Source organism: Rhinopithecus roxellana, chromosome 17 (genome assembly GCF_007565055.1).
Source record: "Rhinopithecus roxellana isolate Shanxi Qingling chromosome 17, ASM756505v1, whole genome shotgun sequence".
In the NCBI taxonomy this organism is placed as follows: domain Eukaryota; kingdom Metazoa; phylum Chordata; class Mammalia; order Primates; family Cercopithecidae; genus Rhinopithecus; species Rhinopithecus roxellana.
In genome coordinates this window covers 99999226-100026814 of record NC_044565.1, presented here as the reverse complement: position 1 = coordinate 100026814, position 27589 = coordinate 99999226, and the positions used below count along the sequence as shown (strand labels likewise).

At 44.3% G+C, this 27589-nt stretch overlaps 1 protein-coding gene and 1 pseudogene across 2 annotated transcripts; one reads left to right on the top strand and one right to left on the bottom strand.

Annotated features, from left to right (window-relative positions):
* On the top strand, positions 1 to 27441 carry MSH6 (mutS homolog 6). The gene is made up of 10 exons (XM_030920641.1): positions 1 to 412; positions 9390 to 9586; positions 14654 to 14823; positions 18567 to 21111; positions 23978 to 24243; positions 25469 to 25586; positions 26160 to 26249; positions 26707 to 26861; positions 26955 to 27154; positions 27271 to 27441. Exons 1-10 carry the CDS (start codon positions 153 to 155, stop codon positions 27350 to 27352), a joined length of 4083 nt encoding a protein of 1360 aa, XP_030776501.1. The 5' UTR covers positions 1 to 152; the 3' UTR covers positions 27353 to 27441.
* On the bottom strand, positions 16891 to 17371 carry LOC104663160 (annotated as a pseudogene). Its single transcript, XR_748102.2, has one exon. The product of XR_748102.2 is annotated as a 60S ribosomal protein L27a-like (transcript).
* Positions 27442 to 27589: the final 148 nt, after the last annotated feature.

The following is a 27589-nucleotide window of genomic DNA, read 5'->3' as shown; positions in this document are numbered from 1 at the left end:
GGCGAGGCGCCTGTTGATTGGCCACTGGGGCCCGGGTTCCTCCGGCGGAGCGCGCCTCCCCCCAGGTTTCCCGCCAGCAGGAGCCGCGCGGTAGGTGCGGTGCGTTTCGGCGCTCCGTCCGACGGAACGGTTGGGCCTTGTCGGCTGTCGCTATGTCGCGACAGAGCACCCTGTACAGCTTCTTCCCCAAGTCTCCGGCGCTGAGTGATGCCAACAAGGCCTCGGCCAGGGCCTCTCGCGAAGGCGGCCGTGCCGCCGCTGCCCCCGGGGCCTCTCCTTCCCTAGGCGAGAATGCGGCCTGGAGTGAGGCTGGGCCTGGGCCCAGGCCCTCGGCGCGCTCCGCGTCGCCTCCTAAGGCGAAGAACCTCAACGGAGGGCTGCGGAGATCCGCAGCGCCTGCGGCCCCCACCAGGTAGCAGGGTGGGTGTGGGGTCGAAGGCGGGGGCATAGCGGCGGGGCGCTCGGAACCCGGGGAGGGGAGACTCGCACAGGGGGTTGGGGGCTGCACGGCCTGGCCCTGGGATCGGAGGAGGCGGGGCCGCAGAGTTGGCTCGAAGGAGTGCTGGGGTCGAGTCTGGAGCATTTGGGGGTGTAGCTTGTAAACAGGGTTGGAGGAGAAAGGCTGTGCAGGAAGAGGGCTGCAGGGGAGACGCGGAGAGTCCGGGCCTTTTGGAAGGAGGAGACGCGTCCCGCCCGGTGGGGGTGCTGGGCGAAGGAAGGGGCGACCCGCGCAGCTCCGGGTGGGGCGGGGGCCCAGGAGGTGGGAGCACTGGGCGTGGGGCCAGAAGGGGAAGGCGCGGGGCCCGTTTGGTGGGCGGTGCGGGGGGCGGGGGGGGCGGGAAGGAGGAATGCCTGCGGGAGGCCGAACGCCGAGAGCCAGGTGATGTGGGGTGCAAAAGGAGGTTCCTCGGCCGGCGCGGAGACAGTGAGTTGGGGCTCCAGTAGTCGATCGAGGTAGACACTTCTGGGTAGTTAAGAGTCGCGGTCCCCTAGACGCTTTGGGGACGGTGGGCCTTCGCCCTAGGTGAGGGGCCGCCTAGGGGGTGGGCCAGGAGCTGTGAGCGCGGGAGGTGTGTCACCATGGGGACCGCAGGGCCTGATTGGGCGGGGTGCGGGCGGGGCGGGGCCGAGGGGAGCCGAAGTGTTGGGATCGGGCTGGGTCCTCCAGTAGGTAGACCACGTGCACCGACACAAATGAAAATAGAAGCTATATTTTGACGCACGTGGAAATTCGTGTCGAGTGGAAAATATTTTATTTTATGAAATAGTGTAATTTTTATGGGGCATTGTAATTTTTTCGAAGTTGAGGGTGAGTTTTTAGAGGCCTTAATCGGGCCCTGGTCAAAGATATGTGGACGCGACTCTGGGGAAACCGGCCGGGAGTTGTCCTCACGTTTTGGGCAGTTCAGTGCTTTTTTTTTTTTCCTTATTGAGACAGAATTTCTCTCAAGCCCAGACTGGAGTGTAATGACGCGATCTCAACTCACCGAAACCTCTGCCTCCCTGGAGGTTCCCCATCTTCAGCCTCCCGAGGGGGAAGCCATTCCCCATCTTCAGCCTCCCGAGTAGTTGGGATTACAAGAATGCATCACCACACCCAGCTAGTTTTGTATTTTTAGTAGAGACGGGGGTTTTTCCTTGTTGGTCGGGCTGGTCTTGGAATTCCCGACCTCAGGTGATCCCTCCGCCTCGGCCTACCAAAGTGCTGGGATTACAGGTGCCAGCCGCCGCGCCCGGCCTGTTTAGCAGCGGGCGACATTTTGAAAAGCTCACTTTTACTGTTTGCCAGATACATATATATTTATTTTGAGACAGAGTCTTGCTGTATTGCTCAGGCTGGAGTGTAGTGGCGTGATCTTGGCTCACCACAACCTCTGCCTCCCGGGATCAAGAGATTATCCTGCCTTAGCTTCCCAAGTAGCTGGGACTACAGGTGCGCGCCACCACGCCTGGCTTATTTTTGTATTTTTAGTAGAGACGGGTTTCACTATGTTGGCCAGGCTGGTCTCGAACTGCTGACCTCTTGATCTGCCCGCCTCTGCCTACCAAAGTGCTGGGATTACAGGCATGAGCCACCGAGCCCGGCCGTTGACCAGATATTAAACATAAAGTTTAATGGTAGCTATTTGGCTATTTGAACGAATGAAGAAATAGAGGCTCAGAAAAAATAACTCATTTAAGATAAGAGAGCCAGCTAGTGTTTTTTGTTTTGTTTTTGTTTTGAGATGGAGTCTCGCTCCGTCGCCCAGGCTGGAGTGCTGTGGCGCTTTCTCGGCTCACTGTACCCTCTGCTTCCTGCGTTCAAGCGATTCTCCTGCCTCAGCTTCCCGAGTAGCTGGGATTAAGGGCGTGCGCCTACCGCGGCCTGGCTAATTTTTCACCCTGGGGTTTCACCATGTTGGCCAGGCTGGTCTTGGAGCTGCTAAGCTCAAGTGATCCACCTACCTCGGCCTCCCAAAGTGCTGGGATAACAGGCGTGAGCTACCGTGCCTGGCCGCTAGTTAGTGCTTTTGAATAATGGATTTCAAATCCATTTAAATCCAGTTTAAAGTGTCTTAAAGGAATTCTGAGATTTTTCTAAGTGTAATTATAGTGTTACTCTTGTTTAAGCGACCCGTTCCCGCAGTTTAAATACAGGTAGTTGTGCATTAGTAGAATCTGCTTGTGGGGAACAGAGCCGGCATCCGCAATAACATACTCATGGTTAGAAAAGCATGGTGTATTGTTCACCTGAGCGTGAATTGATTGTTGAATCCAAACCAAACGGCTCTATTTATTGTAAGGATGTACTTTACATTCATATTGAATAGCATATGTTATTTGTTTCTTGAGGTTTGAGTTTAAGATACTTGTAAAAATAAAACATTGTATATACTTCACCTCCCATTATGGAGAGGATTCCAGGGTATTCAAGAAAGTTGGGCATTTGATACTAGGTTTCTAAAGAAACTACAGTGTCTAGATAAAATTGCCGAGCACAGCATTAGGCATTATGGATCCTGGATACAACCATGAACAGGACAAAGCAAAGAGGCAATTCTAGACTCCAAGTGGAAAGGGGACGGAGAGGATGTGGGTCAGGCTAGACTCTTAGCTCTGTAAACCGAAACCAGAAGGACAAAAATAGGGTTAGACAGATTATAGTGAGAGTGGGAAGCTGGTTCAGGAAGAGGAAGGTCTGCAAATGGTGGGTAGGATGAAAGGAGGAGGAGGGAACATTGGAGAAATTAAGCAGAGATCCAATCATGAACAGTCTGATGAGCTACAGAGACATTTGGACTTACTCCATGAATCATTAAGCCTTAAAACATGTTGAGCATCTTTTTATTTTTTGAGACAGAGTTTCACTCTTGTTGCCCAAGCTGGAGTGCAGTGTCGTGGTCTTGGCTCACTGCACCCTCTGCCTCCCGGGTTCAAGTGATTCTCCTGCCTCAGCCTCCCAAGTAGCTGGTATTACAGGTGCCTGCCACCACGTCCAGCTAATTTTTGTTTTTATAGTAGAGATGGGGTTTCACCATGTTGGCCAGGCTGGTCACGAACTCCTGACCTCAGGTGATCCACTCACCTCAGCTTCCCAAAGTGTTGGGATTACAGGCGTAAGCCACTGCACCTGGCTGAGCATCTTTTAATGTTTGTCATTTAGATTTCCTCTTGTGCTGAAGTGTTTGTCTTTTGCTGTTTCTTTTTTTTTTCCTAGTTCTTTTTTTTTTTTATTTTGAGACGGGGTCTCGCTCCGTCGCCCAGGCTGGAGTGCAGTGGCGGGATCTCAGCTCACTGCAAGCTCCGCCTCCCGGGTTTAGGCCATTTTCCTGCCTCAGCCTCCCGAGTAGCTGGGACTACAGGCGCCCGCCACCTCACCCGGCTAGTTTTTTGTATTTTTTTTTTTTTTTTTTTTGGTAGAGACGGGGTTTCACCGTGTTAGCCAGGATGGTCTTGATCTCCTGACCTCATGATCCGCCGGTCTCAGCCTCCCAAAGTGCTGGGATTACAGGCTTGAGTCACCGCGCCCGGCCTTTTTTTCCTAGTTCTTTTGTCAGTTGTGTGTGATGTAAATGTCTTCTTCCACAATGAGTTCTTTCATTTAGTTTATAGTTTTGTTGTTGTTGAATAATAGAGGTCTCACTATGTTGCCTAGGCTGGTCTTGAACTCTTGCTCTCAAGCGATGCTCCCACTTCAGCCTCCCAACCTGTTGGGATTACAAGTGTGAGCCACCACACCCAGCCTTACGGCATCTTTTGATGAACAAATTATTGATTATAATGTGGAATTTGTCCTTTTATTTTCTCTGTGGTTAATGTTTCTATAGGTTTTAACTTAAGAAATCCACAGGAAGGCTGGGCGCAGTGGCTTATGTGTGTAATCCCAACACTTAGGGAGGCCAAGGCAAGCCAACATGGCTAGACCCTGTCTCTCCAAAAAATATGAAAATTAGCCAGGCATGGTGGCGTGTGCCTGTAGTACCAGGTCTTTGGGAGACTGAGATGGGAGGATCACTTGAGTCCAGGAGGTTGAGCCTGCAGTGAGTCAAAGAGATCATGCCATGCACTCCAGCCTGGGTGGCAGAGTGAGATCCTGTCTGCCAAAAAATAAAAAAAAAAAGTTGGTGAAAATGTTGATTATATATTTCAGGAACAACTAGTAATTGACACCAAAATTATGGACTAAAGAGAAAGCAAAAATAATGTAATTTTAAAGCAGAATTCAAAAGGTCTGTTTAGTGTATATTTAGACAAGGTCATTACTTATTATATCAAAGTTTTTACATTTATTTTGTGACCTGTCAGCTGTTCCTAACATTTTTCTCCACTGTCTTTAAAAACCCCAAGAATACCAGACATTTAAGACATCACTTAAAGCTTTAAAAGCACTTGCAAAATCATAAAATCATAATTTAAGGTGTTTTTAGAGGGCAGGAACGGTGGTGGCAGGCAGTGTTTTGCTCTGTTGCCCAGGCTGAAGTACAGTGGTAGATCTCAGCTGACTGCACCCTCGATCTATCCAGCTTAAGCGATCCTCCCACCTCAGCTTTCTGAGTAGCTGGGACCTCAGGTGCACACCATCCCATGCCTGGCTAATTTTTAAATTTAGAGACAAGGTTTCACTGTGTAGCCCAGACTGGTCTCAAATTCCTGGGCTCTCAAGAGATCCTCTCAAAGTGCTGGAATCATAGGTGTGAGCCGCCACACCTGTCCTGTTTTGGCATTCTTGAAAACTGCAGGATTACCATAGATAAAATTTTAAAATTACCTTTAAAGAATTCAAGTTTACACACAAAAAAATTTCCTTTGCTAGCATTGAGTGAAGAAAAATTTTGAGAAATGTTTAAGATTTTAGTTTTGTTACACAGTACATTTTACTATCTGTTTAATTATCTTTTGTGGCTCAGAAACCACTGTTCCCTGGGCCCAGGATGTTTAGTGGTACTCTTTTTCTTCAAGCTTTTTAGCATTGGAGGAACTGCATATTACTAAAATTTTTAGTCTTAGCATTTTATAGCTTACTGCTATTTCTTTTCCTTTTTTTTTTTTTTTGTTTTGAGATGGAGTCTTGCCCTGTTGCCTAGGCTGGAGTGCAGTGGCACGATCTCGGCTCACTGCAACCTCCACCTCCCGTGTTCAAATGATTCTCCTGCCTCAGCCTCTCGAGTAGCTGGGATTACAGATGACTACCACCACGCCCAGCTAATTTTTATATTTTTAGTAGAGACGGGGTTTCACCATGTTGGCCGGGCCGGTCTCCAACTCCTGACCTCATGATCCACCTGCCTTGGCCTTTCAAAGTGTTGGGATTACAGGCATGAGCCACCATGCCCAGCCTTTTTCTTTTCAGACGGAGTCTTGCTCTGTCACCCAGGCTGGAGTGCAGTGGCGTGATCTGGGCTCACTGCAACCTCCACCTCCCGGGTTCAAGGGATTTTCTTGCTTCAGCCTCCCAAGTAGCTGGGATTACAGGCACCTGCCACCATGCCCAATTAATTTTTGTATTTTTTAGTAGAGACGGGGTTTCGCCATGTTGACCAGGCTGGTGGTCTTGAACTCTTGACCTCAGGTGATCCGCCTGCCTCATCCTCCCAAAATGCTGGGATTATAGGCATGAGCCACCGCGCTCGGCCCAGCATGAGAAACGGCCCACTGCTGTTTCTTTCTTTCTTCCTTTCTTTTTTTTTTTTGAGATGGAGTCTGTTGCCCAGGCTGGAATGCAGTGGCATGTTCTGGGCTCACTGCAACCTCTGCTGCCTAGGTTCAAGTGATTCTCCTGCCTCAGGCTCTCGAGTAGCTGGGGATTATGGGCCTCTGCCACCACACCTGGCTAATTTTTGTATTTTTAGTAGAGACGGGGTTTCACCATCTTGGCCAGGCTGGTCTTGAACTCCTGACCTCGTGATCTACCTGCCTTGGCCTCCCAGAATGCTGGGATTACAGGCCTGAGCCACCGCACCTGGCCCATACTGCTGTTTCTTAACAGCAGAGAAATTATATGTGAGATTCTGTAAGTATAATGGTATATAAAGATAAAATGATGTTGAAAAACAGAATTTTTTGTTTAAATGCTTATGTTTCTAATAACATTTTATTTCAAAAAGGAATTTATTTCAAAACTGATAATGGTTGGATCCAGCTTTTCACACATTTTTTTCCTAGTGAGGATGCACATTTATCTTGTAAACAAATTGAAGACATTATTTTTTTAATTGCTTGCTTAGAAATGAAATAATTCTTTTCTAGTGATCTTTTAAAGCATGAGACCTCATACATCATTTAAAACAATTTGTACTGCATTTTACACATGACAGAGTTCTAAGGTAACAGCCCTTGTCTAAGACTAAAGTTACAGTCCTCCCTTTGTATCTGAGGGGGTTGCAGGACCCTCCTGTGAATACCCAAATCCTTGGATGTCCAAGTCCCTCATGAAATGTAGTATTTGCATATAACCTATACACATCCTCCCCTGTACTTTATCTCTAGATTACTTACAATGCTTAATACAATGTAAATGCCATGAAATCAGTTGTTCAACTATATTTTAAATTTTGTATTTTTTTTCCTTTTTTTGCAACAGTCTTGCTCTGTTGCCCAGACTGAAGTGCAGTACAGTGATCACACCTCACTGCACCTTTAACCTCCCAGGCTCAAGCTGTCCTCCTGCCTCAGCCTCCCAAAGTGTTGGAATTACAGGCATGAGTCATCACACCTGGCCACTATTTTTTATTGGTCTTAAATTTTTGATTTAAAAATTTTAATCTAGGTTGGTTGAATCTGGACTGGAACCCAAGGATACGTTCGTTGAGCCTACTGTATTTACTTTGGAATAAAACTAGAATGCTTAAATACTTTATTTGGCTGGGTGTGGTGGCTCACGCCTGTAATGCTAGCACTTTGAGAGGCCAAGGCGGGTGAATCACTTGAGGTCAGGAGTTCGAGACGAGCCTGGCCAACATGGCAAAACCCTGACTCTACAAAAAAATCCAAAAATAAGCCAGGTGTGATGGCACGTGCCTATAGTCTTGGCTATTCAGGAGGCTGAGACACAAGAATCGCTTAAACCGGGGAGGTGGAGGTTGCAGTGAGCCGAGATAGCGCCATTGCACTCCAGCCTTGGTGACAGAGCAAAACTGTCTCACCAAAAAAAAAAAAAAAAAAAAAAGGGGGGTGTGGTGGCTCATGCTGTAATCCCAGCGCTTTGGGAGTCTGAGGCAGGTAGATCATTTGAAGTCAGGAGTTCAAGACCAGCCTGGCCAACACAGTGAAACCCCACCTCTACTAAAAATACAAAAATTAGCTGCAAAGTAGTGACGCACGCCTGTAATCCCAGCTACTCCGGAGGCTGAGACAGGATAATCGCTTGAACCCAGGAGGCAGAGGCTGGTGAGCCGAGATCACGCCACTGCACTCCAGTCTGGGTGACAGAGTAAGAACCTGGCCCGCCCACCGCCCCCCACCAAAAAGAAAAGAAAACTTGATTACATATTATAGTTATAGATATAAAACTTTTAAAATGAGTTCCTTTTTGCACATGCCTTTCAGGTCTCAGTCAGAGACTTGAGTTATTTTATTATTATTATTTTTTTGGAGATAGGGTCTTGCTGCAGTCTGAACCCCCTCAGGCTAAGGTGATCTTTCTGTCTTAGCCTCCCTAGTGGTTGGGACTACAGATGTGTGCCACCACACTTGGTTATTTTTTTTTGGAGTTTTTTGTACAGTCGAGGTCTCACTATGTTGCCCAGGCTGATCTCAAACTCGTGGGCTCAAGTGATCCTCCCCCCTTGGCCTCTAAAGTAGCTGGGACTATAGGGGTGTGTGCCACCATAACCAGCTAATTTTTTAAAATTTTAATTAGAGACCATGCCTTACTACATTGCTTAGATGGGTCTTGAATTCCTGGTCTGAAGCGATCTCCCTCTTGGCTTCCCAAATTGCTCACATTACATGCGTGAGCCACTGTGCCCAGCCTATACTTACATTTTTTGAAGAAAGGGAGACTTTATATTTCATGATTGGGTCTAAATCATGTGGTTTCAATTGCCTAATTGTTATTCTAAAATGTCTCAAATGTTCTTGTTATGTGCCTCTTTTAATTTTGAAGTTATTCAGTGAAACCTTTGAGCAGGCCTAGGTATCTAATACTTAGGCAGGGATTATCAGCAGTTTGTGGCCTCTCCATCACTGACGGGCAGCTCTTCTGTATTCTATTAGATTCCTCCCCCCTGCCCCTGAAAACTCACAGGGCTAAATCTATTTTTGTGAAGATGCAAAATCTGTTTCTGATTTTGTAGCAATATATACTCTGGCATGTTAGGCACTCACTTGTTGACTTGAGTTTTTCCGCAAAACTAGTTTGTGTGTGTGTGGGGTAATAGAGTGTTAGGTAGCTTTCAGAATACATAGGATTTTAAGTGAGAAAGATTCCAAGCAAGTCTAATGAATTAGATAATTTACTTAATTAGTAAATTATATAATCAGTATGCTTTATAGTAATATTGTGAGTTAGATCCTGTTTCTGATATGTACATACCATATTGTATAGGAGCTATTAATTTGGAGAGCATATACAGTGAGTCCATGCCTTTTTCCTGCCATCAGCATTATACCAAAATTCTGCCATGGTTTTTAAACTTTGATTCTGAGTAAGTTTCTTACCCTAATAACATAACTATATTTGTGTTTGTCTTCATAAATATGCACTATGATAGCAGCTTGCTTACGTTTTTAAAATGACTTGAATGCGACTTTAAAAATTATTCTAGAATTTCTGTGCTTCAATATTAATGCCAGAAGACTTCAAAGGAGTCTTAATGATACCTTTCTTGGAATTGTTTATTTGTAGGTAACTGCCTTTAAGGAAACTTGACCAAATATTAACTAAGTTATGTATTTCCTTTTGGCAACAGTTGTGACTTCTCACCAGGAGATTTGGTTTGGGCCAAGATGGAGGGTTACCCCTGGTGGCCTTGTCTGGTTTACAACCACCCCTTTGATGGAACATTCATCCGCGAGAAAGGGAAATCAGTCCGTGTTCATGTACAGTTTTTTGATGACAGCCCAACACGGGGCTGGGTTAGCAAAAGACTTTTAAAGCCATATACAGGTAAGAGTCACTACTGCTGTGTGTGTGTGTGTGAGAGAGAGAGAGAGAGAGAGAGAGAGACTTTTTTCCATATGGTGCAATTAAGTGTATTTTACCCCAGTAAATTGCAAGGGTGGTAGTTGTGAAAGCTTCTGGCATGGAAAAGGGATATAACGTGGTCTTTAGCTGTTTTGTTTTGTAGAATGGAATTTTTATTTCTGTCCTTTGAGTGACTTACAGCAGTATTATACCCTTAATATAATAAGGGTAAACTAAACTGTCCCCCCATCTTGAAGAGTCCAAGAGAAAGTTAATGTCATCAGGATACATAGCCTATAGATTAGCGACATTCTCTAGGAAAGATGGAGATGCACACTACCTGGCCTCCAAACTACTCACTCATGAACACATCTGAGTTGAATTTCACACCGAACTCCTGGAACCATAACTTTCTCTTCCCAGGTCTAGTCTTATTTATCACAGACGTCAACAGCCCTGCACGTTTAGCTTCACTTGGGCTAGGTGCACCCCATCATCTCTTGCACAAATTCTCTTTTTTTTTTTTTTTTTTGGAGACAGAGTCTCACTCTGTTGCCCAGGCTGGAGTGCAGCGGCACAATATCAGCCCACTGCAACCTCTGCCTCTGGGTTCAAGAGTTTCTCCTACCTCAGCCTCCCGAGTAGCTTGGGATTATAGGCACATGCCATTGTCGCCTGGCTATTTTTTTTTTTTTTGAGATGGCGTTTTGTTCTTTTGGCCCAGGCTGGAGTGCAATGGTGCAATCTCAGCTCACTGCAACCTCCACTTCCTGGGTTCAAGTGATTCTCCTGCCTCAGCCTCCCGAGTAGCTGGGATTACAGGTGCACGCCACCATGCCCAGCTAAATTTTTGTATTTTTAGTAGAGACGGGGTTTCACCATGTTGGCCAAGCTGGTCTTGAACTCCTCACCTCCAGTAGTCCACCCACTTCCCCCTCCCAGAGTGCTGGGATTATAGGCGTGAGCCACTGTGCCTGGCTGCCCAGCTAATTTTTGTATTTTTAGTAGAGACGGGTTTTCACCATGTTGGCCAGGCTGGTCTCCAACTTCTGACCTCAGGTGATCTGCGACTTCGGCCTCCCAAGAGTCTCCAGTCTAGTACGTTGTTGAACTCAGTATTGTAAAATCCGAACAAGGGTCAGTTTCCCACATAACTGGGAAATTCCCAGAATCATACTCTTTCATCATAGTGCTCATCCTACAAAAAAGGGTTGGGGGCATTTTGTCTAAAATTAAATCTAAATGGTGATCTGACATACAGGTGGAAAGAGGTTTGGGAAGTTTTGTTCTCTCTTCTACCAATTTGTCATATAATCTTGGCCAAGCAAAGTAACTTGTTTTTTCTTTTAATCTTTTTAAAAGAAATAGAGACAGAGTTTTGCCATTTTGCCCAAGCTGGTCTCAAACTCCTGCCTGAGCTCAAGCAGTCCGCCCACCTCAGCCTCCCAAAGTGCTAAGACTGTAGGCATGAGCCACCATGCCCCCGGGCTCAGCCAACTTTTTCGTTTTGTTTTCAATAGATGGGGGTCTCACTTGGTCACCTAGCCTGGAGTATAGTGTTGGGATCATAGCTCACTGGAGCCTTGAACTCCTGGGCTCAAGTGATTCCCCCCTGCTTTAGCCTCCTCAGTAACTGGGACTAGAGGTATCTGCCACCACACCTGGCTAATTTTTAAATAGGTTTTTTTTTTTTTTTTTTTAAGAGATGAAGGTCTTGCTATGTTTTCCAGGGTGGTCTTGAATTCTTAGCCTCCAGTGATCCTCCTGCATCAGATTCCCAAGTAGTTGGGTGATCTGGCTAAAGTAACTTATTTTCTGATACTGTTTACTTGTATTTAAAATGAATCTCATTGGGGTTGCATTGGGGCTCGGCATAGTGGCTCACACCTGTAATCCCAGCACTTTGGAAGGCCAAGGCGGGCAGATGACCTGAGGTCAGGAGTTTGAGACTAGCCTGGCAAACATGGTGAAACCCCGTCTCTACTAAAAATACAAAAATTAGCTGGGCGTGGTGGCACATGCCTGTAATCCCAGCTACTTGGGAGGCTGAGGCAAGAGAATCGCTTGAACCCAGGAGATGGAGGTTGCAGTGAGTCGAGATCACACCACTGCACTCCAATCTGGGCGACAGAGTGAGACTCCGTCTTTAAAAAAAAAAAAAAAATGCCAGGTGCGGTGGCTCACACCTGTAATCCCAGCACTTTGGGAGGCCCAGGCGGGTGGATCATGAGGTCAGATGTTGAAGACCAGCCTGACCAAGATGGTGAAATGCCGTGTCTACTAAAAATACAAAAATAAGCTGTAATCCCAGCTACGCGCGAAGCTGAGGCAGAGAATTGCTTACACCTGGTAGGTGGAGGTTGCAGTGAGCCGAGATCGTGCGACTGCACTCCAGCCTGGGCAACAGAGTGAGACTTCATCTCAAAAATAAATAAAATAAAATAATAAATGAATAAAATGATCTCTCATTGAACCAGTTGATATGTGAAGTTTCTTCTAGGACCAATTTTGAGATTTAAAAAAGTATTTGGCAGAACGACTTTTATTTTTTTTTTTGCAACAGAGTCCCGCTTTATCACCCAGGCTGGAGTGGAATAGCACAATCTCAGCTCACTACAATCTCTGCCTCCTGGGTTCAAGCGATTCTCCTGCCTCTGCCTCCTGAGTAGCTGTGAATACGGGTGCCCACCACCAGGCCCTGATAATTTTTGTATATTTTAGTAGAGTTGGGGTTTCACCATGTTGGCCAGGCTGGTCTCTAACTCCTGACCTTAAGTGATCCGCCCACCTTAGCCTCCCAAAGTGCTGGGATTACAGGCGTGAGCCACTGGGCCGGCCCAGAATGACTTTAAAAAGAGATAAATAAGGCCAGGTGTGGTGGCTCATGCCTGTAATCCCAGCACTTTGGGAGACTGAGGTGGGCAGATGACCTGAGGTCAGGAGTTAGAGACCAGCCTGGCCAAACATGGTGAAACCCCGTCTCTACTAAAATACAAAAATTAGCCGGGCATTGTGGCGCATGCCTGTAATCTCAGCTACTCAGGAGGCTGAGGCAGGAGAATTGCTTGAACCCGGGAGGCAGTTTCTTTTTTCTTTTTTTGAGACGGAGTCTCACGTTGTCACCCAGGCTGGAGTGCAATGGTGCAATCTTGGCTCAATGCAACCTCTGTCTCCTGGGTTCAAGTGATCCTCCTGCCTCAGTCTCCCTAGTAGCTGAGACTACAGGTATGCACTACCACGCCTGGTTAATTTTTGTATTTTTAGGAGAGACGGATGTCACCATGTTGACCAGGCTGGTTTTGAACCCCTGACCTTAAGTGATCCACTCGCCTTGGCCTCCCAAAATGCTGGGATTACAGGTGTGAGCCACCACGCCCAGCCCTAAAGTTGTATTTTGGTGGAACGAACTGTTTTGAGAAATAAATTTTAACGCATTGAGTCTGAACGGGCTACCTTTTCAAAATGGGAAGGCCCCTTAAAGTAGCACATTGGTTGGTTATTCTTTTATGTATTTAGATATATCTGATCTAGTTGTCTTTGGGACAGACTCATTATCATAGCTGCATGTAACTGACAGTGTAGTCTTTGTCTTCCTGAAGTGTTTTTTTGTTTGTTTTTATTTTTTATTTTATTTTTATTTTTGAGATGGAGTCTTGCTCTGTTGCCCAGGCTGGGATGCAGTGGTGCGATCTTGCCTCACTGCAACCTCCGCCTCCTGAGTTCAAGTGATTCTCCTGCTTCAGCCTCCCGAGTAGCTGGGACTACAGGCATGTGCCACCATGCCCAGCTAATTTTTTGTATTTTTAGTAGAGATGGGGTTTCACCGTATTGGTCAGGCTGGTCTTGCACTCCTGACCTCATGATCTGTCCACCTTGGCTTCCCAAAGTGCTGGGATTACAGGTATGAGCCATTGTGCCCAGCCAGTAAGTTTTTTTTTTTTTTTTTTTGAGACGGAGTCTTGCTCTGCCACCCAGGCTGGAGTGCAGTGGCCGGATCTCAGCTCACTGCAAGCTCCGCCTCCCGGGTTTACGCCATTCTCCTGCCTCAGCCTCCCGAGTAGCTGGGACTAGAGTAGCTGGGACTACAGGCGCCCGCCTCGTTGCCCGGCTAGTTTTTTGTATTTTTAAGTAGAGACAGGGTTTCACCGTATTAGCCAGGATGGTCTCGATCTCCTGACCTCGTGATCCGCTCGTCTCGGCCTCCCAAAGTGCTGGGATTACAGGCTTGAGCCACCGTGCCTGGCCAAGCCAGTAAGTTTTAAAGAAAGGTTCTCAAACCCCTTTTAAATCTTCTGCCTCACTTGAAGAGGTATACCCTACCTGTTTTGGGCTGTACACCCAGGTCATTAGAAGAGAGACTAAGTAGTCCTGGATGATCCCATAGGGCACCTTCAGGGAAGTAAAATTGGTGATTTTAGTTTCACCAGTAGTTTTTCCCTCAATATGTATTCCTTGTATGCTTTATTGATCTATCTATATCAATAGAAATTAATGGGGCATTACAAATTATACTTAATTGTTGTCATTCTTGTTCATTAGGGCAAATGTTGTAGGTTGAGTCAAGTGTCCACAAGTTATTTTGTGTATGTGTGTATATATATATATATATATATATATACATACACACACACACATAATTTTTTTTTTTCCATTGAGACAGGGTCTTGCACTGTTGCCCAGGCTGGAGTGCAGTGGTGTAGTCTCAGCTCACTGCAACCTCTGCCTCCCAGGTTTAAGTGTTTCTCCCACCTCAGCCTCCCAAGTAGCTGGGACTACAGGTGCATACCACCACCTTCGGCTATTTTTTGGTAGAGATGGGGTTTCACCACATTACCCAGGCTGGTCTCGAATTCCTGACCTCAAGTAGTCTGCCCCCCTAAGCCTCCCAAAATGCTGGATTACAGGCGTGAGCCACCGTGCCTGGCATATATATATTTTAAGATAGAGATGGAGTTTGCTATGTTGCTCAGGCTGGTCTTGAACTGCTGGGATTACAGGAGTGAGCCCCTGTACCCAGCCCTTATTATTTATAAATACATTTCTTTCTAGGTTCAAAATCAAAGGAAGCCCAGAAGGGAGGTCATTTTTACAGTGCAAAGCCTGAAATACTGAGAGCAATGCAACGTGCAGATGAAGCCTTAAATAAAGACAAGATTAAGAGGCTTGAATTGGCAGTTTGTGATGAGCCCTCAGAGCCAGAAGAGGAAGAAGAGATGGAGGTGGGACATTACAAGCATTCAGTTGTTATTTATGTTAGGGTGATGGGGGAAGAAAGGGGGAGGGTGGATTAACAAGATTGTTTTATATATGTGTGTATATATGTATTTTTTTTATTTTTTAAATTTATTTTTATTATTTATTTATTTATTTATTTATTTTTTGAGATGGAGTCTCACTTTGCCACCCAGGCTGAAGTGCAGTGGCATGATTTAGGCTCACTGCAACTTCCATCTCTCTGGCTTCAGCGATTTTCCAGCCTCAGCCTCCCAAGTGGCTGGGATTACAGGCACACATGACCATGCCTGGCTAATTTTTGTATTTTTAGTAGAAACGGGGTTTCACCATATTGTCCAGGCTGGTCTCGAATTCCTGACCTTGGGATCTGCCCGCCTCGGCCTACCAAAGTGCTGGGATTACAGGCATGAGCCACTGCGCCCAGCTGTATTATTTTATTATACATACATGCATACTTCTGTACTTTCCTGGACTGTAGGATAAGTTAGGTTACTTAGAATCTCAATAGCTAGCATCCTTTTTACTTAGTTTTCAAACCTACTGGGAGGGTAAGCAAGAAGTAGTACCATTTTGGTAAGAAATAGAGAGCTTGGGACAGTAAAGATGGAGTAATACATGTATAAGGGTATAGTCAGGCCCTAGAAATTAATTATCCAGTTTTATGCTTTTTATAAAAAAAATTGAGATGGGGTCTTGCTATGTTACCCAGGCTGGTCTCAAACTCTCGAGTTCAAGGGATATGCTGCCTTGGCCTCCCAAAGTGCTGGGATTACAGGCATGAGCCCCAGTGCCCAGCCCCAGCTTTATGCTTTTAATTCTAAAACTTTTTTTGTTGTATTTTGCATTGGTAAGAATAGATGTTAAATAAACCTTGAAATACAACCTTGGGTCAAACCTTAATGGTCATGGATAAAGTGAATTAAAACTTGTTAGGAGCCAGGTGTGGTGGTTAATGCCTGTAATCTCAGCACTTTAGGAAGCTGAGGCAGGTGGATGTCTTGAGGACAGGAGTTCAAGACCAGCCTGGCCAACACAGAGTTTACAACACAACTCTGTTTCTGTAAAAAATACAAAAATTAGCTGGGCGTGGTGGCACACACCTGTAGTCCCAATTACTTAGGAGGCTGAGGCATGAGAATTGCTTGAACTTGGGAGGCAGAGGTTGTAGTGAGCCAAGATCGCACCAGTGCATTCCAGCCAGGGTAACAGAGCAAGAAGACTCTGTCACCAAAAAAAAAAAAAAAAAAGTTACGGAAGTGAAAAAAATAATTAATTTAGAACAAGCTTGTCCAGTCCGTGACCCAGGACGGTGTTTAAATTGGCCCAACACAAATTCGTAAACTTTCTTAAAACATTTTGTGATTTTTTGTTGTTGTTTAGCTCATCAGCTATCGTTAGCGTTAGTGTATTTTATGTGTGGCCCAGGGAAGCCGAAAGATCATTATTTTCTGAACTCCAGTGTGGCCCAGGGAAGCTGAAAGATCATTATTCTCTGATCTATCAAATTAATGAGCTACATCCTAAAAGACATTCATCTCTATAACTAAGCTCAGTTTCAAGTTTTGTTCCTTTTTCAATAGATGAAATAGGGAATAAGCAAGTTGATAAAGTGGATATTTTAATTTTAAGGTTGAAACTTAAGGATCATAACGTTATCAGAGGTTTATAACTGGATGGCAACTACAGAGATCATTTAGCCTAATACTGGTTTAACAAATGAGGGAGATCATAATAGGTGAATGTGCTAGGCCTGAGTTGAGACAGCCAATTGTGGAAGAGCAAACACTAGAACCAGTGTAAGTTGCTTACTTCTTTCTTACGCTATTAATGAGGACATCACCTCTTGATATTTATGATATATGGTCATGCCAACAGCTTTGTCATAAATAGAACTCCCATGACAGCAATCACTTAATCCTGTTGTTAGAGATGGGGTCTCACTGTGTTGCCAGGCTGACCTTGAACTGTTGGGCTCAGTGATTCTCTCTGCAGGCACCTGCTACTTCGCCTGGTGCAGCACTTTGTGTTTTTTTTTTTTTTCTTTTCTTTTTAAAGTAGTCAGCATTTAATGAATCTCTCTCCACGTGGCTTCAAGCCACCAGGACACAGGCCCCCCCAACACCCTTAATCTTCTCCTCAGCTCTTCTGCTGAAGAATTTGGCCTTCACGATGACAGGCTGCTTTGGGAGCTTTCCCTTTCCCAGAACTTTGTAGTAGCCCGATTGCACCACATCAATGATGGGAACAGCCCCAGTCTTGTTTTTAGCAGCATTCACCCGTGTCTGCTAACTGACCAAAGTCCACAATTTGTCAAGGTTGACAGTTGGGCAGAAGCTCTGGTTCCTCTTTAAGTGGTAATGCCTCATACCAACTTTACCAGAGTAGCCTGGGTGGTATTTGTTGAAGTTGATCCGGTGGTGATGCAGACCACCAGCATTACCGTGGCCTCCGGGGTGCTTCTGGTGCTTGCCTATGCCGCCGTGTCTCACGTGGCCCCGAAGTTTCCAGGTCTTCCTCAGTCTGGATGGCATGTCGGCAGCCCAGACGAAAAAGTCACTTTGTGTTTTTGAACATAACCTCAAGATGTTATCGTCTTCATAGTAAAACAAAAGATGAGGTTTAGAACTGGATCATTCTGCCTTCTCTTCTTACCTCCTCCCAGTTCAAAATGCTTGCATCTCTTAATAGCATTCCCTTGGAATTGCGCTTGAACTCAAACTCAAGCCTCAGCGCAATCTTTTTTGTAGTTTTAGTCTCTTAGCCAGAGAGTTGACTTACCCCCATACGCACTCTTGATTCCTTCATAATGCTGCTTTCAGTGGGCAGAGAATCCTTACCCTTCTTGTATTATGTCACTTTGTGGGGTGGGGTTGGCGCTTGCCACACTTACAGCAAGTCCAGAGAGTTTTTTTCCACCATGTTTGCAGGAGAACTATTGGCATGGAAAATGACAATTGTTTTATTTATTTATTTATTTTTTTGAGACGGAGTCTCGCTCAGTCGCCCAGGTTGGAGTGCAGTGGCGCGATCCCGGCTCACTGCAAGCTCCGCCTCCCGGGTTCACGCCATTCTCCTGCCTCAGCCTCCCAAGCAGCTGGGACTACAAGCGCTCGCCGCCATGCCCGGCTAATTTTTTTTGCATTTTTAGTAGAGACGGGGTTTCACTGTGTTAGCCAGGATGGTCTCGATCTCCTGACCTTGGGATCCGCCCGTCTCGGCCTCCCAAAATGCTGGGATTACAGGCTTGAGCCACTGCGCCCGGTCTGACAATTGTTTTAATGTCAGGTGAAACTGAAGTTGATGTTCATTGAGAAGTTTCTAATTTCTGGAGGTGGGTTCTTTTTTTGGTATATGAAGTTGCAGCATATTAAGAGAATTTACAGTAGTACAGATGGCTCCACAACTTATGATGGGGTTACATAAACTAAAAATGTGTTTAATACACCTACCCCACCAAATATTGTAGCTTGGGCTTAGCCTAACCTATCTCAGACAAGCTCAGAACACTTAAATGTTAGCCTAAAGTTGGGCAAGATCATGTAACACAAAGCCTATTTTATAATAAGGAATTGACCATGTCATGTAATTTATCGAATACTGTACTAAAAATGAAAAACAGTGGCTGCATGGGTACCATTTTAAAGTCAAAAAATCATAAGTCTAACTGTCTATATTATGGTTTTCCAAATTTTGATTTGTTTTTAAATACTCTTTCCTTGCCTGGCAGGTAGGCACAACTTATGTAACAGATAAGAGTGAAGAAGATAATGAAATTGAGAGTGAAGAGGAAGTACAGCCTAAGACACAAGGATCTAGGCGAAGTAGCCGCCAAATAAAAAAACGAAGGGTCATATCAGACTCTGAGAGTGACATTGGTGGCTCTGATGTGGAATTTAAGCCAGACACTAAGGAGGAAGGAAGCAGTGATGAAATAAGCAGTGGAATGGGGGATAGTGAGAGTGAAGGCCCGAACAGCCCTGTCAAAGTTGCTCGAAAGCGGAAGAGAGTGGTCACTGGAAATGGCTCTCTTAAAAGGAAAAGTTCTAGGAAGGAAATGCCCTCAGCTACCAAACGAGCAACTGGCATTTCATCAGAAACCAAGAATACTTTGAGTGCTTTCTCTGCCCCTCAAAATTCTGAATCCCAAGCCCACGTAAGTGGAGGTGGTGATGACAGTAGTCGCCCTACTGTTTGGTATCATGAAACTTTAGAATGGCTTAAGGAGGAAAAGAGAAGAGATGAGCACAGGAGGCGGCCTGATCACCCCGATTTTAATGCATCTACACTCTATGTGCCTGAGGATTTCCTCAATTCCTGTACTCCTGGGATGAGGAAGTGGTGGCAGATTAAGTCTCAGAACTTTGATCTTGTCATCTGTTACAAGGTGGGGAAATTTTATGAACTGTACCACATGGATGCTCTGATTGGAGTCAGTGAACTGGGGCTGGTATTCATGAAAGGCAACTGGGCCCATTCTGGCTTTCCTGAAATTGCATTTGGCCGTTATTCGGACTCCTTGGTGCAGAAGGGCTATAAAGTAGCACGAGTGGAACAGACTGAGACTCCAGAAATGATGGAGGCACGATGCCGAAAGATGGCACATATATCCAAGTATGATAGAGTGGTGAGGAGGGAGATCTGTAGGATCATTACCAAGGGTACACAGACTTACAGTGTGCTGGAAGGTGATCCCTCTGAGAACTACAGTAAGTATCTTCTTAGCCTCAAAGAAAAAGAGGAAGATTCTTCTGGCCATACTCGTGCATATGGTGTGTGCTTTGTTGATACTTCACTGGGAAAGTTTTTCATAGGTCAGTTTTCAGATGATCGCCATTGTTCGAGATTTAGGACTCTAGTGGCACACTATCCCCCAGTACAAGTCTTATTTGAAAAAGGAAATCTCTCAAAGGAAACGAAAACAATTCTAAAGAGTTCATTGTCCTCTTCTCTTCAGGAAGGTCTGATACCTGGCTCCCAGTTTTGGGATGCATCCAAAACTTTGAGAACTCTCCTTGAGGAAGGATATTTTAGGGAAAAGCTAAGTGATGACATTGGGGTGACGTTACCCCAGGTGCTTAAAGGTATGACTTCAGAGTCTGATTCCATTGGGTTGACACCAGGAGAGAAAAGTGAATTGGCCCTCTCTGCTCTAGGTGGTTGTATCTTCTACCTCAAAAAATGCCTTATTGATCAGGAGCTTTTATCAATGGCTAATTTTGAAGAATATATTCCCTTGGATTCTGACATAGTCAGCACTACAAGATCTGGTGCTATCTTCACCAAAGCCTATCAACGAATGGTGCTAGATGCAGTGACATTAAACAACTTGGAGATTTTTCTGAATGGAACAAATGGTTCTACTGAAGGAACCCTGCTAGAGAGGGTTGATACTTGCCATACTCCCTTCGGTAAGCGGCTCCTAAAGCAATGGCTTTGTGCCCCACTCTGTAGCCCTTATGCTATCAATGATCGTCTAGATGCCATAGAAGACCTCATGGTTGTGCCTGACAAAATCTCCGAAGTTGTAGAGCTTCTAAAGAAGCTTCCAGATCTTGAGAGACTACTCAGTAAAATTCATAATGTTGGGTCTCCCTTGAAGAGTCAGAACCATCCAGATAGCAGGGCTATAATGTATGAAGAAACTACATACAGCAAAAAAAAGATCATTGATTTTCTTTCTGCTCTGGAAGGATTCAAAGTAATGTGTAAAATTATAGGGATCATGGAAGAAGTCATTGATGATTTTAAGTCTAAAATCCTTAAGCAGGTCATCTCTCTGCAGACAAAAAATCCTGAAGGCCGTTTTCCTGATTTGACTACAGAACTGAACCGATGGGATACAGCCTTTGACCATGAAAAGGCTCGAAAGACTGGACTTATTACTCCCAAAGCAGGCTTTGACTCTGATTATGACCAAGCTCTTGCTGACATAAGAGAAAATGAACAGAGCCTCCTGGAATACCTAGAGAAACAGCGCAACAGAATTGGCTGTAGGACCATAGTCTATTGGGGGATTGGTAGGAACCGTTACCAGTTGGAAATTCCTGAGAATTTCACCACTCGCAATTTGCCAGAAGAATACGAATTGAAATCTACCAAGAAGGGCTGTAAACGATACTGGACCAAAACTATTGAGAAGAAGTTGGCTAATCTCATAAATGCTGAAGAACGGAGAGATGTATCATTGAAGGACTGCATGCGGCGACTGTTCTATAACTTTGATAAAAATTACAAGGACTGGCAGTCTGCTGTAGAGTGTATCGCAGTGTTGGGTAAGACTCTGAACAAGCTTGTTCCTCAGGCTTGGATACGTAGTGCTCTATGCCAGCTCTGTATTATCCCTAAACATAAGTAACAAAGGTATATATGGTACATATTTTGACATGCATATACATATTTGCATCCTGACTAGGCTGCCCACAGCAATTTAAGTTACTCACCTGAAACTCGTTTTTTTTTTTTTTTTTTTTTTTTGAGACGGAGTCTTGCTCTGTCACCCAGGCTGGAGTGCAGTGGCGTGATCTCGGCTCACTGCAAGCTCCGCCTCCTGGATTTACGCCATTCTCCTGTCTCAGCCTCCCGAGTAGCTGGGACTACAGGCGCCCGCCACCTCGCCCGGCTAATTTGTTTTTTTGTATTTTTAGTAGAGACGGAGTTTCACCGTGTTAGCCAGGATGGTCTCGATCTCCTGACCTCGTGATCCGCCCGCCTCGGCCTCCCAAAGTGCTGGGATTACAGGCTTGAGTCACCGCGCCCGGCCTGAAACTCGCTTTTATCTTAGTGGCCTTTCTTCAGTCTTGAGATGTGGTCTTGCTCTGTCACCCAGGCTAGAGTATGGTGACACAACCATGGCTACTGCAGCCTTGACCTCCCAGGCTTAAGTGATCTTTCCACCTCAGCCTCCCCAGGAAGCTGAGACTACAGATACGCACCACTATGCATGGCTCATATTTAAATGTTTGTAGAGACATGGGGTCTCACTGTTTGCCAGGGCTGGTCTTGAACTCCTGGGCTCAAGTGATCCTCCTGCCTCGGCTTCCCAAAGTGCCGAGGTTATAGGCATGACCCATTGCACCTGGCCCTTTCTTCAGTCTTTAATTAAATTGAACAAAAGGTTTTTGTTTTCAGACAGTGTCTTGCTCTGTTACCCAGGACAGACCTCTCATATCTACCTCCTAGGTAGCTAGGATTTATAGGTAAGCACTTGCCTGCCCCGCTTTATTTTTTTGGTGGGGAAAGGGAGATGAAGCTTCCCTATGTTGCCCAGGCTGGTCTCAAATTCCTGACCTCAAGTGATCCTCTAGTCTCCCAAAAGTGCTAAGATTACAGGCATGAGCCACTGGGCCTGGCCAAAGGATTTGTTGTTTTTGAGATGGAGTCTTGTTCTTGCCCAGGCTGGAGTGCAATGGCACAATCTTGGCTCATTACAACTGCCGCCTCCCAGGTTCAAGCGATTCTCCTGTCTCAGCCTCCCAAGTAGCTAAGACTATGGGCATGAGCCACCACGCCCAGCCATTTTTTGTATTTTTAGTAGAGACAGGGTTTTGCCATGTTGGCCCGGCTGGTCTTGAACTCCTTATCTCAGGTGACCTACCTGCCCTGGCCTCCCAAAGTGCTGGGATTACAGGCATGAGCCACCGCACTCGGCCCAAAAGATTTTTAAATGTGTTATACTTCATGAGACAGACTTTATTTTAGATCAAATTTTATTTTTATTTGAGCTTTTTATTATTTGGTGAATACTGTTTCAAGGTGCTTTGTTACACTATCTGTTGATCCATCATTTTAAAATTTCATTTTATTACAACTCCTGTATTTCAGTGAGTCCATCTGCATACAATTTTAAAAGGTCAGTCATTCCTTTTTTCTGTAGCCAAATTGTCGAAGATTCTTTCCTGCAATTGATTTTTCAAAGCCCTGAGTTAGGAATTTACAATTTGGCAACCATCTCAACTTCATAAATAATTTTGTTCTTTAAATGTCATGGCCAACATTACCTGGAACCATTGCTGTTTTATAGTTTAGGTTTATGTTGTATATGTTTTTTAAATTTTTTAGAGACGGGGTCTTGTTCTTTTCAGACGAGTACAATGGGATGACTAGCTCATAGCAGCCTCGAACTGCTGGGTTCAAGCAATTCTCCTGCTTCAGCCTCCTGAGTAGCTGGGACTACAGGTGGTCATCACCACACCTGGCTGATTTTTGTATTTTTGGTAGAGACAGGGTTTTTACCATGTTGGCCAGGCTAGTCTTGAACTTCTGACCTCAAAGTGATCTGCCCACCTTGATCTCCCAAAGAGCTGGGATCACAGGCATGAGCCACTGCGCCCAGCCCTGTTTTTGTTTTTAAATAACCGTAGTTTACCTGAATTTGTAACACAGTAATACAACACTATTTTGATCTGAACACAAGTATCCAATGGAACAGAATAATATACTTCCTTTTAGTGTGTCGCATTTGGTTACTGGTTAATTTAAAATCCTTCCTCAGCACAGGCGTTCAAAAACCAGTGTTCAGAGATTGTTTTAATATCAGTGTGCCAACTTTGGCACATTCTGCTAAGTAAGAGGCTTAAGTGTAGCATGTCTCTGTGCTTTTTTTTTTTTTTTTGAGATAGAGTCTCTCTGTTGCCCAGGCTGGAGTGCAGTGGTGCGATCTTGGCTCACTGCAGCCTCCACCTCCCAGGTTCAAGTGATTCTCCTGCCTCAGTCTCCTGAATAGCTGGGATTACAGGCATGTGCCACCTGTATTATGTGCCACCTGTATTATATACATATTTGCATCCTGAGTAGGCTGCCCACAGCAGCACCGCTAGTTTTTGTATTTTTAGTAGAGCCAAGGTTTCACCCTGTTGGTCAGGCTGGTCTTGAACTGCTGACCTCGTGATCTGCCTGCCTTGGCCTCCTGAAGTGCTGGGATTACAGGCGTGAACCACCGTGCCTGGCCTCTGCTCTTTTAGCTTTCCCTTGGCACTTCTTTGGTCCAGATGTTAGATGTATTTTGAGGGGGGAGATCTTTAGACTGTAATTGAAAATTCTCTCTTATAATGACACGTGTTATAATGAAGATCTGTAAAACACTTAGGCTGATAAAACCTCCAAAGATGAAGCCTCACTTGTTACCCTCTTTTTTAACAGACGTCTTACTGTGCCTGGCTAACTACAGTCGAGGGGGTGATGGTCCTATGTGTCGCCCAGTAATTCTGTTGCCAGAAGATACTCCCCCCTTCTTAGAGCTTAAAGGATCACGCCATCCTTGCATTACGAAGACTTTTTTTGGAGATGATTTTATTCCTAATGACATTCTAATAGGCTGTGAGGAAGAGGAGCAGGAAAATGGCAAAGCCTCTTGTGTGCTTGTTACTGGACCAAATATGGGGGGCAAGTCTACACTCATGAGACAGGTAACTGCTTCTTAAGGTTTTGTTATCAGAAAGTCATTTGCGACATTAGGAACAACATACTTAGGTGATCATTTTCCAAACACAGTTACATAAAATTCAGCCAGTGACTTAATAGAAAGCAAAGGGAAATACTCCCTGTGTTATAAAAGTGAGTATTTACCTGAAACATCTCTGCTTAATGTTAAGGGGAATATATGTTAAAAAGGGGAAGGAGGTCAGTCATTCAGGTCTTGAGACTCTTTGACTTGAATTCATTTCCTCAGAAGGTAGGTATAGTCATAATGAACAAAAATACAAAGGCTGTATGAAAAGATGAAATGTTACAGGTTTATCCTTAAATTAGACTCATTTGCAGAAACGCTTCATGTGAACAGCCTATGGCCAACTTAGGTAAGAAAGCAAATAACAGTTCATGACCTCTAGCAACTGTTGGAAACTGCTCTTTAGGGATGATATGCTGGCCCCTTTTTTTTTGTTGCCAAGGCTGAAGTGCAGTGACGCCATCACAGCTCACTGCAGCCTCGACCTCCCAGGTTCAACCCATCCTCCTGCTCCCCAGTAGCTGGGACTATAGATGTGCACCACCATGCCTAGCTCATTTTTTAAGAAAATTCTTATGGCATTATATTTATCTTCCCTTTATAACCAGGGGTTGACCAGCCACAGAACTTGTAAAGTTTTTTTGTATTTTTAAAAGGTTGTAAGAAATGGAAGTAGTAATTGGCTGGTCCCTGCTGCTCTCCTGCATTATAGTATACTTCTGTTCACCTAGTTTGCTAGAGAGAGGCAGTATAATGTGTATAGTGATTTCCAAATTTTTTCTTTAAATCAGAATCACCTGTGACAATGTAAAAAAAAAGGTGCAGAGATTCCATCCTGAAATGGATTCTCTTGTTTGGAATTGATTCTAGGCATCTCTAGTAGTTTTAAAGAGCTCGTAGGTGATTCTATTCTGGCCAACGTTGAGAATCACTAGGGTAGTGGGTTAGTAAGCAGGCTCTGATGTTTTGAAGGCCAGTGAGGCCCTATGCCTCTTGTCTCTCTCAGCCTCAACTTTCTCTATTTTAGCAAATGGATTTCAGAATAGAACCAACCTACACAGGATTGTGAAAGTTTTTTTAGAGTGCCTAGCTCTTACATAAGGGTTCATAAGAAAGACAAAAGTTTATTGTCTGTAAAACTGTTGCTAACAGTCATAAAAGACCTTTTCCTCCCTCATCCACAGGCTGGCTTATTAGCTGTAATGGCCCAGATGGGTTGTTACGTCCCCGCTGAAGTGTGCAGGCTCACACCAATTGATAGAGTGTTTACTAGACTTGGTGCCTCAGATAGAATAATGTCAGGTGAGTTTTTTATTTCCCACCTGAGTTCTCATTCATTCATTTATATATGATAAAAGACATTTGCTTCTTGTACATGAGCCTTTTAAATCTAATGTTTGATTTTTCTGGTGTTACTTTAAAAACAACACTTTTTAAGAATTGCATAGTCTCTTTTTTTTTTTTTTTTTTTTTGAGATGGAGTTTCGCTCTTGTTGCCCAAGCTGAAGTGCAATGGCATGATCTTGGCTCACTGCAACCTCTGCCTCCAGGTTCGAGTGATTCTCCTGCCTCAGCCTCTCCAGTAGCTGGGATTACAAGCACACGCCATCACACCCAGCTAATTTTTTGTATTTTTAGTAGAAGCGGGGTTTCACCATGTTAGGCTGGTCTCAAACTCCTGACCTCAGGCGATCTGCTTGCCTCGGCCTCCTAAAGTGCTGGGATTACAGGCGTGAGTCACTGTGCCTGGCCAATCACTGTACAGTCTCTTAATGAGATTTAATATTTTATACCAATATGTGTAGCTCATGATAGCTATATAACCTGAAAGATGAATTTATGTGATTTGCATTTGTGATTTTTTTTTTTTTTTAGGTGAAAGTACATTTTTTGTTGAATTAAGTGAAACTGCCAGCATACTTACGCATGCAACAGCACATTCTCTGGTGCTTGTGGATGAATTAGGTAAGACATTAAACTTTTCATTTGAAGGCTATCTTACAAACATTTGTCCAAAGAATTTTTCTAGAAGATTATAAATATGACTGTCTTTAGAGCATGCACTCACCATTATGGCACAGACCCATAGTTGCAGATAAAAGGTGATATTGTTAAAGGCTCTTGATTACCCATTACTTACTAGGCCTTACATTGTTCAGTTATAACAAAGCATTTGTTATAATACAGGGATGAGAACACTTAATAGGAGGACTCAGGAAGTTTCTGACCTTGAGCGATACTGTATTTTCTTTAAAAGAAACCTCACTCCCCATGGGCTGCTAAGCAGACTTGTTTAGCTAAACAAGGTCTATTTATAGAATGCTTTTAGACATGGATGTACTAACAGATGCTATTTTTCTGTCCTAGCATTTTTATTTTAATTCCCTTGAGTTACATCCTTATGCATATTTTACTTTAACAGGAAGAGGTACTGCAACATTTGATGGGACAGCAATAGCAAATGCAGTTGTTAAAGAACTTGCTGAGACTATAAAATGTCGTACATTATTTTCAACTCACTACCATTCACTAGTAGAAGATTATTCTCAAAATGTTGCTGTGCGCTTAGGACATATGGTATGTGCAAATAGTTTTTTTCCACAAATTCGGTTTTTTGAGAGGGCCCTTCTGTTGCTAGCACATGTATCGCTAATATTTTTCTTTCTTAAGGCATGCATGGTAGAAAATGAATGTGAAGACCCCAGCCAGGAGACTATTACCTTCCTCTATAAATTCATTAAGGGAGCTTGTCCTAAAAGCTATGGCTTTAATGCAGCAAGGCTTGCTAATCTCCCAGAGGAAGTTATTCAAAAGGGACATAGAAAAGCAAGAGAATTTGAGAAGATGAATCAGTCTCTACGATTATTTCGGTAACTATAATGGAATTATAACTGACCTTAAGTTTCATAAAAACAGTAAAAGCGGGAGGGATGGATGCACTATGAAAAACAAAAAAAAATTTTTTTTTTTTTTTTTTAATTTTAAGGGAAGTTTGCCTGGCTAGTGAAAGGTCAACTGTAGATGCTGAAGCTGTCCATAAATTGCTGACTTTGATTAAGGAATTATAGACTACATTGGAAGCTTTGAGTTGACTTCTGACAAACTTGGTAAATTCAGACAACATTATGATCTAATAAACTTTATTTTTTAAAAATGACCATTTTTCCATTTTCTTTCTAGGAAATTAAACCCTTTTAATTCTTATCTACCTTCTACATAATGGTTATTGAATACTCCACAATATATTAAGTCTAGATGTTATGGTACATGCATACACTTTCAGGCTGTTTTATACCCACTGTCAC

Bases quoted from the DNA above. Each gene is read 5' to 3' on its own strand.
- MSH6 (XM_030920641.1), top strand. From the start codon at position 153: ATGTCGCGACAGAGCACCCTGTACAGCTTCTTCCCCAAGTCTCCGGCG. The intron at 413-9,389 runs GTAGCAGGGTGG...TTTTGGCAACAG, and splicing joins GCGCCTGCGGCCCCCACCAG to TTGTGACTTCTCACCAGGAG. The intron at 26,250-26,706 runs GTAAGACATTAA...TTACTTTAACAG, and splicing joins GGTGCTTGTGGATGAATTAG to GAAGAGGTACTGCAACATTT.